At 57.9% G+C, this 17,791-nt stretch overlaps 1 protein-coding gene across 1 annotated transcript in view; it reads right to left on the bottom strand.

Moving 5' to 3' along the window:
• The window catches only part of KIF17 (kinesin family member 17), a 34,412-nt gene that overhangs the window by 11,528 nt on the left and 5,093 nt on the right, over positions 1-17,791 (bottom strand). The window contains exons 4-10 of the mRNA XM_081816831.1: positions 16,885-17,469; positions 12,878-12,987; positions 8,741-8,888; positions 6,770-7,305; positions 5,848-5,928; positions 4,474-4,685; positions 2,686-2,917 (exon numbers count right to left, since the gene is read on the bottom strand). Coding sequence (XP_081672957.1) covers positions 2,686-2,917; positions 4,474-4,685; positions 5,848-5,928; positions 6,770-7,305; positions 8,741-8,888; positions 12,878-12,987; positions 16,885-17,469 — 1,904 coding nt within the window. The remainder of the gene's footprint in view (positions 1-2,685; positions 2,918-4,473; positions 4,686-5,847; positions 5,929-6,769; positions 7,306-8,740; positions 8,889-12,877; positions 12,988-16,884; positions 17,470-17,791) is intronic.

A 17,791-nucleotide genomic window follows, 5' to 3' on the forward strand; every position in this document is an offset into this window, starting at 1 on the left:
TTTAAAAAATTCTTTTGTATGGCAAAAATACAGAGACTGGGTCTCTGCAAGTCTCTGGAGAGACTGAGGGGTTAGTCTCTGCAAGGCATTGCTTCTGGAGGGCGTTTAGAAGTGGGAGACTCCTTGAGGTGCAAAATGAAAGTCCTGCAGAAACGAGAAAATCACAAAAGACACACTGACCCCTCCTACCAAGAGAGAGATAGAGAGAGAGAGAGAGAGAGGGGACCCAAAAGTGAGAGCAAAATTTGGAAGACAACCCCTATGATTTCCACCCCTTGGTACGTGCCAGTGACTATGTTTCTCTTACACAGCAAAAAAGACTTTGCAAATGGAATTAAAGTTATTAATCTGTTGACTTTAAAACAGGGCGATTATCCTGGATCATCCGGTGAGCCCAGTGTAACCACGTGGGCCTTATGGAAGGGGCGCAGAGAGCTAGGCAGTGGACAGGCGTTAAAAGAGATGCTTCAGATGAAGGAGATAGGAGTAGAGTCAGAGAGCTGAAGCCTGGGAGGAGCTGGCCCCGGTGGTCTCTGAGGGGTGGCCAGAGGCAGGCTGCCTCTAGAAACAGAATGACCCCCAGCAGACAGCCAGCAAGGACCTGGGAACCTCAGTCCTATAACCACATAGGACCGAATCCTGTCAACAACCTGAGAAACGGATTCTTCCCTAGAACCTCTGAAGGAAACGCAACCTTGCCAACACCTTGGTTTCAGCCTTATGGAATTCTAAGCAGAGGATTCCAGTCATGTTGGAGCTGGACCCTGACCCACAGAACTGTGAGATGATAAATTTGTGTTATTTTAGGCAACTCTATTTGCGGTGAGAGACTAACTACCACAGCAATAGGGAACCGTCTATTTAACGCTGCACTTCACTATAGGAACAGAAGAGCATGCTGTCGACTGAGACAAACCCAGCCAGCCGCCCAAAACCTCACCTCTACTTTCAGCTGGTCTTGAGAGTGCAGAAAAACAAGACACTGCAAAATACACAGAAAAGAGCAGAAGTAGCTAATCAAAGCTGCTCTAAGAAACAGAAAATGAAAATCAAAGCATTTCAGTGGAAGAAAATTCCCCCACAAAGCACGAGCACACAGAACCAAAATGTAACCCAACATCCCAATGTGAATAAAATTTCCTTCAATTCACACATATGAACATTTCAAATCAGTAATCCAAAAATCTTAAGGTGGAAATGGACAGAAACGAAGAAGGTGTAAAATGGGACATCTAACTGAACTCCAGAAAGAATTTTTCAAAACTTAGGTGCGTAGACCAAATTATAAGATATCCCAGGAAGAACAAATTCGGCTGAAAACATAAAAAAGGTATTAAGAAAAAGCATGAAAATAGCCAAGAAAATGTAAACACCACAGAGGTTCAAAGAGGGAAAAGCATCAGCTTCTGCTTTGGCGAGATCCTTGGGTTGGTGGTGTCGGATGGGGACGAGGGGCGCCCTGCGGTCGGCTGAGGGGGACGCGTCAGGGCCCAGAGCCCCTGAGGGTGCACCGAGGGAAGCAGACAGCAGCTCCCCCTGCCTTGTCCTCACTCCCTGCGCTCAGTCACATCTGCCTCCCTTCTGCTCCTAGAGCCACTAACCTCATACTCGGCACTGGCCCCTCCCTCGGCCTGGAAGGCTCTTCCTTTGGTCACAACCGGGCCGCCTTTCCTAAGGTTCAGGTCCCACCTCGGAAGTCACCACCTCCAGGAGAACTTCCCTGCCCCCCCACCCAGGGTGGCCCCGAGAAATTCTAGGGTTCCACTGATGCTCAGTTCCCCAATGTGAGTGCTGGTTTCATGGGTGCGTTCACTTTGTGGAAATGAGTTAAGTCGTGCACCTGTCATTTGCACGTGTGTACACAATCCAAATGAAAAACTAAAAATAAAGCCACCTGATGTGGGAAACAAAGGCAGAAGAAAAATTATTAAATCTCCTTACTGCCTACAGCCCATTGACAAGTCCTTGAAACAGGCAGAGTGACATTCCTCTAGGGACTCGACTGCCTTGATGTTGACATTTTGCTAAGTAAGAGCAAAAGGCGATCCTGGCCCGACCCCTCACCCCCACCCCAACCTGTAAGCCTACTTTAACATATAAAACTTCTTTTGGAAACTTCCTTTTTCTCTACCCCCCAAGATACGTATTGGCAATCACCCCCCAAGCATACGGCCCACTGATATACACCTGAAGGGCCTCACGACTCAGGTTTTATTAGACGGTAATAAATGACCTTTCCCCAACAGCTAGCCCCTTCAAGGTCCTGGAAACCTTGCTTCCAGAATTCCTTAGAGACTTACACTATCACTGACCCCCTCCCAACTTGAAAGTGTATACCGGACCACTCCTCGGGACCCTGGTGCAGCTCCTTCTGCCCACAGGTCCTGTCCCCGTGCTTTAATAAAACCACTTTTTGCACCAAAGACGTCTCAGAATCCTTTCTTGGCCGTGGGCTTTGAACTCTAACGTCTTTCCTACATCACCACCCTCCCCTAGAATCCCCTTCACAGCACTGTCACTGTCCAGCGCTGTCCCGCTTGGTCCTCTGTTGTCCCATTTGTCGCACACCCTCTCCCAGCCCCGCAGCCACGCGTCACTGGGACTGCCTCCAGGGCGGGCGAGGCACACAGCCAGCACGGACTTACGAACGCTGACCGAGGGCCACCTGGGTGTGGGGGGCCTCACCTTCCTCTGCATCTTCTCCAGCAGCTTGCTCTTGGCCCGCACCTCCTCCTGGATGGAGTCGTAGACGTTGAGCAGCACCCAGTCGCCGCCGTCCTCGTCCGAGTTCTGCAGGGCCGCCACCAGCTGCTTCTTGCGCTCGTCCGCGTACCGCTTCCGCCGCTTGTGCTTCTCCTTCAGGTCCTTGTTCTTGGCCTGCTCCCCCCCCACCACCTGCTGCTCCAACAGCTGCAAACTGCCGGCAGGGAGAGGAAAGTGCTCGTGACGGTGCGGGGCCATCACCGCGCGCTTGCTGTCCAGCAGGACGTCGTGGGGGCCTTGCAACCCCCCTCCCAGACACGGCAGGGGCTCAGAGAGGCGAGGCCTCTGGCCGGGGTCAGAGCAGATCCACCCAGGCCTGTGCGCACAGCCGCACGACAGGATGGGCGAGCATCTCCCCGTGGACCAGAGCTGACCCACCCGCCACCCACCATGGGCCTCCGGGAGCCCGTGGTCCCCACGGCGCAGCAGGCTGGCGGCCGTGCTCCCCGGCACCCCGCGTGAGCAGAGCACCCTGGGCTGCGAGCAATATTCGGTGCACTGGGGCCTGGTGCTTCATCATCTCCCTCTGCAGCCCCCACCCAGCTCGCTCCAGCTTTCCTAGCTGCGCGCTCTCCAAACAGCCAGGCTGTTCCCCCCGCTGCACTTCTGTGCCACCCTGTATCTGGATGCCACCCTGAGGCATCTGGCCTGCAAACCTCATGCAGGTGGAGCTAAGCAAAGCTACTCTAAGAAACGGAAAATGAAGGCTTCTGTGAAGCCTTCCCTGACCATACTCCAGACCACACCCTGAACACGGCGACGTGCGCAGAGAGTTCTCTCGGGGCCTGATGCTCGGCAGGTGTGGTCTCCTTTGACCCTCACGATGAGCTTCTCAAACTGGAGCTCTTATTATCACCCATTTTGTAGATGAGAAGCTGAGGCACAGGGAGGTTTAAAAGTTGGCCCAGGTCGTAGAGGTAGGTAGTGGTGGAGGCGATGTGAGCCCAGACAGTCGACTGCACAACCCCCTGGCTTCTCACACTGCAGAAGCAGGCCCTCTGTGGGCCTGGGTAGCTGCCTCCCCCTGGACCATGGGCCCCCTGAAGGCCAAGGTGGCAGCTCATTCACCCTTGCTTCCTGGTTCCCGGCACGCAGCCCCTGCTCAGTTCACGTTTGCACCGGGGACGGTGGGACTGAGTTTGCCACCACTAGGAGGAAGCTGACCCGCTGGCCGTGGGGCTGACTGTCACGGAGGTGAGCCTGACGTTATTCTGATTTCCAGAAGTGAGACCCAACACTCGGAAATGTTAAGTGGCTGGCACAGAGTGCCCCTGGTGGGCAGCCTCTGAGGATGATCAGGGTGGCTTGCCCCTAGGGTGAGCAGGTCTCACATCAGGAGGGCACCGGAGGCTCGCTGGGAGCCGAGGAAAACCTGCATCATGCCACCCCGGGATTCCTGCGAATGCCAGGCAGGCAACAGTCCCTCCCCTTTCTCCTGGAGCAGCTGCTCCCCAGCAGGTGCCTGAGGGAGTCTGGTGGCCCCTGTAGAGTTCCCCAAGCAGAGCACTGCCCACCCGGCTGATGGCACCATCCCCGCCCCTTGCTCCTAGAGAGAGGATCAGGCCTCCTCAGCCTCGTCAGGTGGGGGGGGGGCGGGGGCAGAGTGGAGGCTCAGTGAAGACTCTACGGGCACTCTCGTCCCCATGCCTGGGGCACAGTCCCTTCCTGCCCTGCCACGGGGTCCCACCAGCCCCACGCCCCAGCACTTACCGGGCAAGCACCTGCTGCTGGTCCACGACAGGCAGCAGGTCCTCGGTCAGCACGGCCACCTCCACGCCCACACTGTCCCTTCTCACACTGGTCGTGGCCAGCAAGGGCTGAGGCTGAGCCTCCAAGGCCACCTGGGCCTCAGCCTCGGCCCCTACGCCAGGCTCTGCTGCCAACACCAACTCCTCGGCCACTTCTGGGCCCTGGTCAACCTCCTGAGCACAAAGAGAAACCAAGGTGGAGGCAGAGAGGCCGGCCCTGGACACAGGCTCCCGGCGGCCTCAGTCCCAGATGGTGGAGGCTGGGTCCCTCATGGCCCCGGACGGATCACTTCTGGCTCGGAGGCACCCAGTTATACAAACGTGTACCTGACTGGGTTCCTACTTCCACCATTTCCTCCAACACCCCGAAACAGTTTCCATCCTGCTCTCCTGCCCCTCGGGGCCCAGGCTCCCCATGGCAGCTAGGGCAGTTTTCTCCAAATACAAATCCATCACGGCCCTTTGCAGATGAGAACCCTGCACAGATTCCCAGTGCATTTGCAGGAAAATCCAGCTTCTTCCATGGTCTTTGGGCCCTCCGTGCCTCTCCCTGCCTCCCCTCTCCCCCCACCCCATCCACCCTGCTGCTTCTCTGGCCTCATTATTCCACTGCTGAGAAAGTCAAGACCTTCGCAGCCACAGGACTTTGGCACATGCCATCCCCCAGCCTGATGCTCTGCCCAGGCCCCTTCTTCCCACTTGGGTCCTCTCTCAATGTCACCTTACAGCCAGGGTGCCCCTGGCCATCCCATCTCCCATCTACTGAGAACCTCAAGTGTGTCAGCTCCTACCCAGGGATCCCGTCCAGAGGCTAGGAGGCAGTTTCCTCTCTCCGCACATGTGGGTAGATTTAAAGCCTTCCTCTCATTCCCCGTAGCCTCTTGTACTTTCTTAAGCAGAAGGGAGAAGGGGGAGCTCTGAGACTAGGAGTATTCAACACGGGGCCCAGGCGCTTCCCTGCCAGCGCCTCGGGGACCCCCGCCCCTGCCCTGCAGCCCTTGCCCTCAGCACACACTGGGCCTCCTTGCTTTAGACCGGCTCCCAAGGCCAAGCAAAATCTGAAAATTGCTGAGCAGTGGCCTCTTAATCACATCAATAATAAGAGGTAGGACTGCTCTGTGACGGGCAAGCTCCGATAAGCTGGGGGTGGGCTGGGGTCATAGTCCCTGTCTCGGGGGTGAGGATGCCCAGGCCCAGAGTGTCACAGGAAGACCCAGGCTCCTGGGACTCCTCCCCCAACCTGAGGGTCTGGCCCGGGGGATGGGGGGTGGGGGGTGGGGGGGTGGGGGAGGTGGAGGGTAGGGGGCGTGGGGGGGGATGGGGACGGGGAACTCACAGCCCTGGGCAGGAGGCAGTCAGCTGTCTCAGCTTCAGCCCTAAGGACACCAGGCCCCAGCAGATCCTTCAGGGAGGGGTGCTTGCAGGAGGATGGGGTGAGGGAGGGAGAGGGACAGTGGGCCAGAATCATCCTCTGCTCCCTGACCTCCCCTTCAGCGCCCCATGCCCCTGCCCGGTGCCTCACCAAGCCACCACCTCCTCCTGCCTGTCACCACTGAGGGGACCAGTGGGGAGCAGGGGCGAGGAGAGAAGAGAACAGGGAAGAGAGAACCGGGGAGGGAGCGTGCTCCAGGAGCATCACCTACATTACCTCAGGTGAAGCACGCAGCGTCGGCACTCCCATTTTAGAGAAGAGGAGACCGAGGCCCAGAAAGGTGACTGCCCGAGGTCACACAACTATGTGAGCGGTCGAGCTGGGATTTAACCCGGGTCTGTCTGGCTCAAAGGCTCTTCACACACACGCAGGAAAGGACAGGAAAGCAAAGCAAAGGAAAAAGAACAAGAGGGAGAGAGGGGGAAGAGAATTTAAACCATACAAGAGAGTGGAAAGGAGAGAAGGCATCCAGCAAAGTGGCAGGATCCTGGGGTCGGGGAGGGGGGAGCCCCTGAAAAGTAGCAGCCTTCCCGCAGCCCTCAGCCCCCTCCGGCTCCTTCCTTCGGGCCTGGAAGCTGGGTGTAACCATGGCAACTCAGCCAACCCCCCAAGCGGGCGTCCCTCCATTAGCAGAACAGGGGCCCACTGGGCAAAGCCTCCTATCTCCATCCCCCCTTCCCTCCCAATGTACGGAGCACGAGACAGGGCTTCTCCGGCCACCAAGCCGGAGCCCCCCGCCCAGACGGTGAGACCTGGGTGCGCACCCAGTGGCCTGAGTGCCCCCAGCCGAGTTCCACCTACTGACTCTTGGCATGGCACCAGATACCTGTGTGCAGAGCCTGGGTGCGCCGGCCTGGAGCGCCTCGGCCCCGGCCACTGCGGAGGAGAGCCTGGCCAGCTTGGCTTCCACCTCGGCAAACGGGTCGTGCAGGCTGGGCAACAGCCCCAGGGCTGCCAGCTGGACGGGTCCGGCCTGCGGCAGGGCTTCCGTGGCCTCCGGGCTGAGGTGCGGCTCTGGGAGGTAGCTGCTCGGGGCCTCCGCCTCAGGCACGGAGAACCCCACGTCGGAAGGCTCCTGGGGCCCCGGGTAGGCTTCGGACATGGAGGTTTCCTCGAGCGTGGAAGACTCATCAGACCCCAGAGACACCTCAGACTTGGAAGTCTCCGCCGCGGGCAGCTCCTCGAACCCGGGAGAAAGCTCAGTCTTGGAGACATCCCCGCCGGGCAGGGTGTGCAGCATGGAGTGGATCCCAGGTTTCACGGCCATCTCGGAGGGGAACGTGGGGGAGCACTCAGACCTGTTGGCAAACTCAGCCCTGGATGTGCCCTGCGCCATGAGGACCTCTGCCTTGAGGACAGCCTCTGCAAATGGAGACTCCCTTTAGCTCCTTACAGTGGAGGACGAGCGAGCCCCTGGGGGTCAGCCCCAAACACACCATCTCTAAGGGACGGGCTTAAGAGCCAGAGCCTCCCCGGCCCCCAAATACTGGCCTCCCACCTCCACCCTCTCCTCTATCAGGACTCAGACCCTGTCTCCTTCCTCCTCTTCCAGGAAGTCTTCCCTGACCAGCACCAGGAGCTCTCCATTCTCTGACCTCCCCAGCCATTAGTTGCCTTGGGTCTGCTCTTCACACAGAAGGTGACTGCCCTGTGGGTCTCATGGCCTCCAAGGCCAAGAGCTCCCGATCAGCACGCAGACTTCACACCCGAGACCCTGAGGGGCCCCCACAGGGTGTCCTGCTCAGGGCTCTCATCCACAGAAAATGCTAGATCCATGGGAGTTAAATGAACACTGTGGATGATTGTTAGATCAAATAAAACCACTTGGAGGCCTAATATTCAAACTGGACTGGGGGAACACTCTGAAGGACAGAACATGCTAGAACCTGCCCTTCCCTCTCCTCTGGGTCTGCCAGTGTGGACGAGACTGCAATCCCACAGGCCTCCTTAGGGCTCCCAGCTCAGGGGCTTTACATCCACCCACTTCTTTGTCACTGTGTCCTGGGCTCCCCTGAGAGAGTCCTGACGTTCTCTTTGCTGAAAGCGGACATCCACTCCCTAGCTCAGCAGCCGGAAGCTCTCCAAGCCTCAGTTGGCACACTGGCAATGTGAGGATTCAGTGCGTCCTCACTCACTGACGGAGTACCTAGCACCTAGCGCCTGCCACACAGCAATGCCCAATAAATGGCACCCACGATGTGACCAATATCGTCCTCATTACAAGGTGGATTTTATAGTATTTTGGGGAGTGCTAGGAAGTCTGAGCTGCCTGGCAGCACAGGTGTTTGGATGATAGTGGTAGGGTGGAACGTTCTAGAATGTCAAAAAGACAAGGAAAATCTTCAGCAAGGTGAAAGTTCTTGCTAATAATTGAGTCCTTATTTTGGGATGTGGGCTCAAAAAGAAGAGGAGACTAGAAAATGCAGAAACGGGGGGAAGGAACTTACCCATGAAATATGGGTGATACATTGTAATGCTAAGTCAGCCTTGGGCTAGGGCCCAGCCTGGGGCCACGGCTTCACGGATACAGTGCTCGGTGGGTGAGAACACTGCCTGGGTTCCAATCCTGACTCACTTCACCAGCTGTATGACCACGGACAAATTACCCACCCTCTCTGTGCCTCAGTTTCCCTACCTATAAAATGCGGCTCATGGTGGTACCTACCTTGCTGGGCTGTACTAAGGAGTAACTAGAACTGAGCCTGGCGCGTAGGAAGGTGCTCTGTAAGTGCCAGTTAGTAAAATGGGGAGGGGAGCCCGCTGGCCACCCTCCCGACAGCCCGGGCCAGGCGCCCACCTGTCTCCTTTCGCAGGTTCTCCTCCAGCGTGGACAGCTTCACGTCGTAGGAGCTGCGCATGGCAGCGATATCCTCCTCCAGCCGGGCCCTGGACTCCTGCTCCGCCTCATAGTCGGCCCTCAGCCGGGCCAGGCGCTCCTCGTACTCCTGGGAGTGGGGGGGACACGGGATGGGGGCGCAGCGTCAGGCCACCACTCCTCAAGGTGGCTTTCAGTTCGCCTTCTCTGTCATTCAAACAACGCGGGAAATACCAATAAGCCAAAAGAACAAAGTTAAAATTACCTACACAACACGGGGACGAAATTGGCTCGTGAAGGCCCTTCTGAATTTTATCTACATTTTTTTAAAGATTTTATTTATTCATTTGAGAGAGAGAGAGAGAGAGGAGGAGGAGGAAGAGGAGAGGGCGGCGGGAGAGGGAGATAATCTCCAGCAGGCTCCCCGCTGAGTACAGAGCCTAGATGTGGGGCTCGATCCCAGGACCCTGAGAGCACGACCTGAGCCGAAATCAAGAGTCGGACGCCCAACCGACTGAGCCGCCCAGGCGCCCCTAGACCGAGGTTCAGTGGCTCCTATGTTACAGGACGAAATCTACGCCTCCTGACTTGACTGAGCCCCAGAGATCAGGACGGCCCACCCTGCGGATATACCTCATTTTGCCACATTGGACACACAGGCTACTTTCCACCTCGACAGCCCATGTCCCCCTGCCTCCGGGGCTTTACCCTCGCCCCCCAGCAAGCTCTTCCTTCAGGCCTCAGCTCAGTAACAGCCCCTCCAAGCGGCCCTCCCTGACCACCGTCCCCTCCTGCAGCTCGGCCGCCAGCACAGAGGAGGGAGGGGCTCGGGGGAAACTCCTGAGTCCACAGGTGCCTGGAGCCGCCCGCTGGCCGGAAGGACAACCGGACCGCTCAGGCTTCTACGCGCGGCTCCCGCAGGCGGGGCCGGGGCTACGCGCTAAGGACAGTACCCGACCTTCTGTGTCGTGGAGCCGCCCCTGAGAGAGCCAGCCGGACGGGGCAGGGGGAGGGGAGGGAGAGCCCCTGTGCACACGCCCACCTCATCAGGACCCTTCCAGAAGCACAGAACGAGCCCGGAGTTCTACAACGGCACGGACACTATGACCTGGGCTCTCGGGGAGGGACAGAAGGGGACAGAGGGTCATTAATATGTGACTACACATTCTGTGGCACATTTGAGACGCACTTGACCTCAGGGCAACACGTGGGGTTACCGGGGCCCAGGGAGGTGACTTGCCCAGAACCATGCAGCTCTCCAGCGGCCACAGGAGACCTCCTACACCCCATCTGCTTTCTCCCTGCCCCCCGCCCCCCTGCCCTGGCTTCCTCTCCTCCCCAGAGGGGACTCGGGCCCTACCCTACACTCATCCTTCAGCAAGCACCCCTGACTCCCACCCTGCCCCCTCCACAGGTCCCTGCCAGTGCGGCCCTGGCCCCGGTGACACCCAGGCCTCAGCCTCGTCGCCCCTGCGCACCAGCGAGACCAGGCTGGAGACACAGGAGCGTGCATGCACACACATGCGTACGAGCACACGCATACATGCACATGGGCACATGCGCACACACAGCAGGGCCGACTTCCAGTCCCATTTGTACATGTGTGACCCTGAACCACAGAGGACCTCTTAAGTCGCCCAGCGCCCCTCCTGGGTCCTTCCGCTCTCCCTCCCTCCACAACCCTCCACCTCTCCCATTTCCCATCTCCTGCTTCCCAGAGAACACTGAAGCATGCCCTCACCATCCCAGCCCACACCTTCCCGTCCACCTGCAGGTCTGCCCGAAAGCTCTTCGTCCTCCTGTGACAGGGGACAGACCATGTGAAGCCAAGCCACCCGCTCCACGACTTTGCTCTTTCCATCCCCATCTCCCTCCCATAGCGCGGGCTTCTCTCGGTGCTAGATCACCCCCAGCAGTTACAGAATGTGCTCCAATACTTGAAACAGAACAACTCTCCCATGGGCCTCTGCGCACCCCCAGCTACAGGGCCCGGAGCCAGCAGGGGCTCAGGAAATGCTTGCAAACCCAGCCCCCTGAGTCCTGCTTGGGGCCAGTTCCACAGCCCAGTGGTGAGAAGGCACCCCTCAGCTCCCCTTCCCACGGTCAAGGGAAAGCTTCCTGGAGATGAGAAAACAGGCTCCGCGAGCTTAAACAGCCCGTCCCAGGGCACGGAGCCCACCAAGAACTGGACTTGCACAATGGAAAAGCTGGATGGACCCTAGGAATCTTCTGGTCCAAATCCCCCCCTTCCCTGGTGCAGCCAGGAGACTGAAGCCCACAGAGTCACATCTCCCGCTCGCGGCGGAGCCCATCCCTGGCCCAGTGCCCTCGCCGCCCCACACAGAGACCACTCCCTCATCCTGAGTGTCCTGACTGGTTCTGGATGGGAAAGGAAAGCACGGTTCCAGGCATATAGTAGATGCTCAAAAAATATGAGTGGGTCATAAGTGAAATGGGAAAGAAGGCGAGAGGGAAGACAGACACCTTTGACTCTTCTTCCAAGTGTGGCTCACAGAAGAACCACCAGGGCCTGAGAGGACACTCGGTGGTGGACAGGTGGTAGTGCTCGGATGCAGTGGCCACAGGGCCTATCTCGTGACGACAAGGCCAGCAACCGCCATCCCCGGGGCAGAAGGATCTGCCAATCACTGGCTCCTTGGGGCAGCCAGCCCGGAGCAGAGTCTCCTCTCTGGTGACCCAGAGGGGATGGCGGCACCCTGCCCCTTGGCCAGGGTGCCTGCCCCACCCAACCAGGCTCCCTGCGGGGGAAGCTTCCATCCCAGCCCCTGGCCAACCCTCCCAGCCCTACTGTTTTGTGATTGATGTCACCTGTTGCTACATGATTCCAAAACCCACTCTGAACCCCCAAGATGTGATTCCTCTCATTCTGTGGCTCAGCCATCCCCAATAGGCCCCCACCCCATGCCTCCCCAGGAGCTGGGTCCAGGGCTCCAGAGATGGACCTGACATCGGCCCCACCCCAGGAGCCTCCAAGGCGGCAAGGAGCAGAGCCCCTTGACAAAGTCCATCTGGGGGCCACAACTGAGCCTCCCCCCAAACAGTAAAAGCCTCTGCCTGTCATGGGCAGCCCCTGGGGACTCTGGCTGATTTCTCCCAGCCCTCCAGCCCACATGACTCAGACTCCCAGGCGTTACCCAGTCTGCCCCCCGCAGAAGCTGGGCCCCAGACCCCCACAACCTCACCAGGGCTCCCAGGGGCCCCAGGGCTTATAGCTGAGTTTATAGTTGAAGGGTAGAGGCCCAGCTGTGGACACATCCAGGGACCCAGTCCCTGCAGAGCTGTCCCGGCCTGGCGTTCCTTCTCCACCAGGAAAAAGCCAGTGTCCCACCCCATGCTCAGGTTCTGAATGGGGCCCTCAAGTGGCAGGAATCTCCAGAAACCAGTGGGGCCTGGAGTCGGGATGGAGCCTAAGCCGGGAGTTAGGGGCTCTGCTGAGTCTGGCTGTGCAAGTCCCCCTCTAGGGATCAGCTCGGTATCTGTAAACCAGGGTATTATTACCTTCCCTGCAGGTTCCCAGAGATGCTGGAAGGCACACATGGGGGAGGAGAAGGCGTCCCCAGGTGACAGCTTTTTCTGGGAGGCCAAAACCCCACTTATCCACTGGTCAAATGGATGCCTGGGGGCTCCCCACTGCCCACCAGGCCGCCCGGCTCTCAGCCTCTGGCTTGTTGGCACCCTCACTGGGGGCCAACTCCTTCCACTCTCCCCACGCCCCCACCCCGGCCCAGCACAGGCCATTCCCACCACCAGGAAGGCCTCCATTTCCATCAACCCACGGCCACCCCGTCCTACAGTACGGAAGAGAGCACCCCTGCAGACGCCCCACACCCCTCCCTGTGCTCCCCATGCAGGCCCTGACGGGGGAGGGGCTCCATCCTGGAGTCAGGACCTGAGTTCAAACCCCAGCTCAGACTCTCCTTAGCCATGGGACCTTGGGCGAGTCATGGCCCCTCCCTGAGCCTCAGCTTTCTGAGCTCCAAAAAGGAGACTGTTGTACCAACCCCACGATGCTGGTGGGGGTAAAATGATATCGTTCAGCAGATGCTCTCCTCCTGGGCACCCACTGCTTGCCTTTCTCCCACCTGCCCGGGGTCTCACCTCCCGGATCAGCTGCTTCTCAGCCTCTGTGTCAGACTGGATCACAGGTGGGGGCACCAGCTGTTCCTCAATCTGGACAGGGTTTAGGGGGGCCTGACTGGACAGCAGGGCTGGGAGAAAGACAGAAAGGAGGGCTGTGACCAAGGTGCACAGAGTTTGCAGGAACTAAGCAGAAATCCGTAAAGAGACAACCACATACTTAGGCAAAACACACTTCAGTATTGGATTTATTTCAAGCACGTCTCTACGTAAAATACTAATTTACTCAGTCATTCAACAAATATTTCTTGAGCACCTGCATGTTCTAGGCACTGGGGACCCAGCACAGAACAAAACAGACAAAACTCCACACCTACGTTGAGTTTTCAATCAGAGGGAGAAGGCACACACAACAAATAAGCAAAATGCTAACATGTTACAAGTGGAAAGCAGGGAGGGTGATCAGGAGTAAGAACCAAGGGGAGGGGGTGCAATTTAAACAGTGTGTTCAGGCAGGACCTCTTAGATGGGGTAAGGCAAAGGCAGTGACCTGAAGGAAGCGGGAAAGAGAAGCAGGCAGAGATCTTGGGGAAGAGCTTTCCAGACAGAAAAGAGCAGTGAGTGCAAAGGTCCTGTGGCAGGAGTGGGCCTGGACTATTCCAGGAACAGCCAGGAAGCCAGTGTGGCTGGAGTGGAGCAAGGAGGGAGAGAATGGGTGAAGAGGAGCTCGGGGGGCGGGGGGGGAGGATCACAGGGACGCTGAAAGCTATGCTGACAACTTTGGCTTTGATTCGGTTAAATAGGCTTGGGGGGGTTGTGCAGGGGAGGAAAAGGACTTGTATTTGAACAGGACCTCCCTGTTGTGGGGAATGTACTGAGGGGGACAAGGGCAGACACGCAGATACCCGTTGGAGGGTGGGGGTGCTCTGTAGTAATTCAGGTAGGAGATGCTAGTAACTCAGGGGACAGTGGTGGACAGATTCTGGACATGTCTTAAAGGTAGAGACAAGATCTACTGCTGGATTGGATACAGGTTTGAGCAAAAACGAGAAACCAAGGGTCACCCCAGGGTTTCGGGCTTGAACACTCAGAAGGAAAGGGTTGCCATCACCTGCGTGGGGACCAGCAGGCTCGGGGAGATCAAGAGCTCAGTGGCAGACATGCTAAGTTCGAAAGGATCGCTAAACAGCTGGATATTCAAGTCTGGAATTCAGAGGATACTGTGTAGCAATTGTTTTTAAAATTGTCTATATTTTGTGATGCTTGATAACACGGGGGACTTGCTGGCCAGGGAGAGACGGCCCCTGGCAGGGCCAGCTAAGTCCTAGAGAAAGCAAACAAGCTATCGGCCCACCTTTCACCTGCCAACCAAGCAATGCCGAGTCCACACCCCTCCCACCCTCTGTCTAACTCACACTCTCAGCCAGGATCTCCCCTGCCCTAAGTCCCCGGGGGCCAGGGCCGGACAAGCAGGGACTGCCCCTGTGCCCCCACTCACAGGAATCCTTCATGCCAGCCAGTCCTAGGCTGTTGCTCCTGCCTTCGACTTTCCCACAGAAACCCCAGTAATAGCTCCAAATCCAGTTCTGGCTCCGGATCCGCCTTGCTCCTCCCTGCCTCCCGACCAACTCTGGTGCTTTCCCTCGTGGCCCCGTGTGGGGTTCCATCCTCTTGTTTCTAGTGTAACGCTGACCTCTCCGAGGGCCCACTCAGTCCCCTTTATGAATTAAGACCCAGACACAAATCACACGGCCAGGCTGGGGGGCCAAACGGGAGCCAGGAGCACAGAGACGATGTTTAAAGCCACAAGGTGAAGCCACCTCCGGAGTGAGTGTGGAGAGAGGAGAGGTCCTGGTGGTGAGGAGGGGCAGAGGTGGGGAAGCACGGAAAGAGGAGGAAGGCAGATGTGAAATCCCTCATCGTGGCGCTGAAGTCCCGCTCCAGCCCAGCACGTCCAGGCCTTCCCTGGCCATCTCCCACCGCCCTGCTCGGCAGCCAACTAGCACAACTTGTGGCCCCCAAATGCCCCTTACAGTTTTGTGCATCTTTGCACACACTGGCCACTCTCATCCTGGCTAACAGGGAGACCTCTCAGCCCCCAAGACTCTGCTCAATCACCCCCTCCTCTGTGAAGCCTTCCCTGACTGACCACACCTTACCCCCAGACAGTCTTGGTCACGTATCCCCTTCTGCCCTGCAGTGGCCAGTTCAGCTCTGACCTACATGTACTTGATGGTCTGGTGGAGTGTCCTCCCCCAGGAGACTAGATGCCCATGAGGCAGAGCCTGGAGCGGATTCATCTCTGGGTTACCAGTGCCCGGCGCAGGTCCACACACAGGGGGCTGCTTGGTGAGCTTTAGATGGATGGATGGGTGGATGAGTGGAAGCACACATAAAAGGATGGATGACAACGTGGAGTGGATGGATGGTAGGATGGATGGGACGGGTAGAGAGAATGCATGAATGGATGGGTGGGTTAAATGGATGGATGGTGAGTGGATGGGTAAGTTGGTAGATGGATAAATAATGGAGTGGGTGGGAGGGTGGGTAGGTAGATGGAAGGGTAGGTAGATGAATGGGTAAATGGGTAGGTGGGTAGACGGATGGATGAATGAGTGGATGGGAGCATGGGTGGGTAGATGGATGGGTGGGTGGGTGGATGGGTAAGTGGATGGGTGGATGGATGGGTGGGTGAGTGGATGGGTGGGTGGGTAGGTGGGTGAGTGGATGGGTGGATGGGTGGGTAGATGGGTGAAGGGGTGAGTGGATGGATGAATGGGTGGATGAATGGATGGGTGGATGGGTAGGCAGGTGAGTGGATGGGTGGGTGGATGGGTGGGAGGGTAGGTGGGTGAGTGGATGAGTGGGTGGATGGGTGGGTGGGTAGGTGGGTGAGTAGATGGATGGATGGATGGGTCGGTAGGTAGGTGGGTGGGTGGGTGGATGGGAATGTGGGTAGGTGGGTGAATGGATGGGTGGTTGAGTGGATGGGTGGATAGATGGGTAGATGGGTGGGGGGATAAGTGGATTGGATGAATGGGTGGATGAATGGATGAGTGGGTGGATGAATGGATGGGTGGGTGGATGGGGAGATGGATGGATGGGTGGGTGAGTGGATGGATAGGTGGATGGGCGGGTGGGTGGGTAGGTGGATGGCTGGGTAGGTGGGTAAGTGGATCAGTGGGTGTGTGGGTGGATGGATGGGTGGATGGATGGGTGGGTGAGTGGATGGATAGGTGGATGGGCGGGTGGGTGGGTAGGTGGATGGCTGGGTAGGTGGGTAAGTGGATGGGTGGGTAAGTGGATGGGTGGGTAGGTGGATGGGTATGTGGATGGGTGGGTAGGTGGATGGGTATGTGGATGGGTGGGTAGGTGGATGGATGTATGGGCAGATGGATGGGTGGATGGGTGAGTAAATGAATGAGTATGTAGAATGGATGGACAGAGACGAAGGTGGGTAGGGAGGTGGATGAGTGAATAGACTCAGGCTCTTTTGTGCTCCCTTCCCCAAGGGGTTCTCAGGTAAAGAAAACCTTGGTGTTTGCAAGGACCCTGCAAAGCCTGTGCTGTACGTAGAGATTTCGACTTGCCGGATGACAGCCAAACACGTGGGTGCGAGAGCTGTGATCACAAGGCGCCTAAGTGGGAGAGGGGGCGGGACGTGGCGGGGTGAGTCACCCCACTGCTCAGCAGCACAGCATCACGACGCTGCCACAGAGACAGCAGGCAGACAGACAGGTGGGATGGCAGATGCGCAGACTGGAGGCGGGGCGCAGGCAACAGAGCCCACGGCTGATGGAGCAGACCAAACAGACCTCTTCCTGGGTCCGTCAGGGAGCAGATACCATCCGGCCATACCAAGCAGGCTCTCTCTGACTGTTCAAAAGCCATGCTCACAGGAAGCGGAGAGGAGATAAGGCTTTGCTTCTGTGTCTCTCAGATGGGCAGCCGGAGGCAGAAAACTAAGGGGGAGAGCCTTTGTCCCCAGCCCTGGGCCCCTCCTGCCACCTCCTTCCCCAGCTACCCACCTGACAGGTTGCTGGGGCTCATCTGCTGGGCCAGGATCGCCTTCAGCTTCTTGATTTCCTCCTGGTACTCACGCAGGAGGGCATCCTTTGGGTCCTCGTTGATACGTGGCTTGTTCTTGATGTTCTTGGCCCGGTTGGCATAGCGCAGTGTGCTGAGCGTCTCGTCATAGTTGTTGTCTGCGGGTGACAGGCAGGCCACCATCAGCGTCTTCGTGTTGCCACCCAGCGAGTCCTGCAGCAGCCGCGTCAGCTTCGAGTCCCGGTAGGGGATGTGTTTACAGCGCCCGTCCACCAGGGCCGAGATGACGTTGCCCAGAGCCGACAGCGACAGGTTGATCTTGGTGGCCTCCCTGAGCCGCTCCCCTGTGGCACCCGTCTTGGCCTGCCGCTCGCTGCCTGCCAGGTCCACCAGGTTCAGCTTGCCAGCACGGAGATGGTCCTTGCCCCGCTCGTCTGTGGACGGACCAGGCGGAGGGTAAGGGGCTTTCAGTGAGCCCCACGTGGGGCACTTAGCCACCAGGCACCGAGCGCTCCCACCATCAGCCACGTAGGAGCCCAAGAGAGAGGCGCTATCACCATCCCCATCTTACAGAAGAGGAAACAGGCTCAGAAAGGCATCTAACTGGCCCAAGGTCACACCGCTGCTAAGTGGTGGACCCAAGGTCAGAACACAGGGCTGGGGCGCCTGGGTGGCTCAGATGGTTAAGCGTCTGCCTTCGGCTCGGGTCATGATCCCAGGGTCCTGGGATGGAGCCCCGCATTGGGCTCCCTGCTCAACGGGGAGTCTGCTTCTCCCCCTCCCTCTGCTTCTCCCCCTGCTCATGCTCTCTCTCTCTCTCTGTATCTCTCTCGAATGAATAAATAAAAAAATCTTAAAAAAAAAAAAAAGAACACAGAGCTGCTTGAC

Source organism: Leptonychotes weddellii, chromosome 4, assembly GCF_054177405.1.
Source record: "Leptonychotes weddellii isolate Sample4059 chromosome 4, ASM5417740v2, whole genome shotgun sequence".
NCBI lineage: Eukaryota > Metazoa > Chordata > Mammalia > Carnivora > Phocidae > Leptonychotes > Leptonychotes weddellii.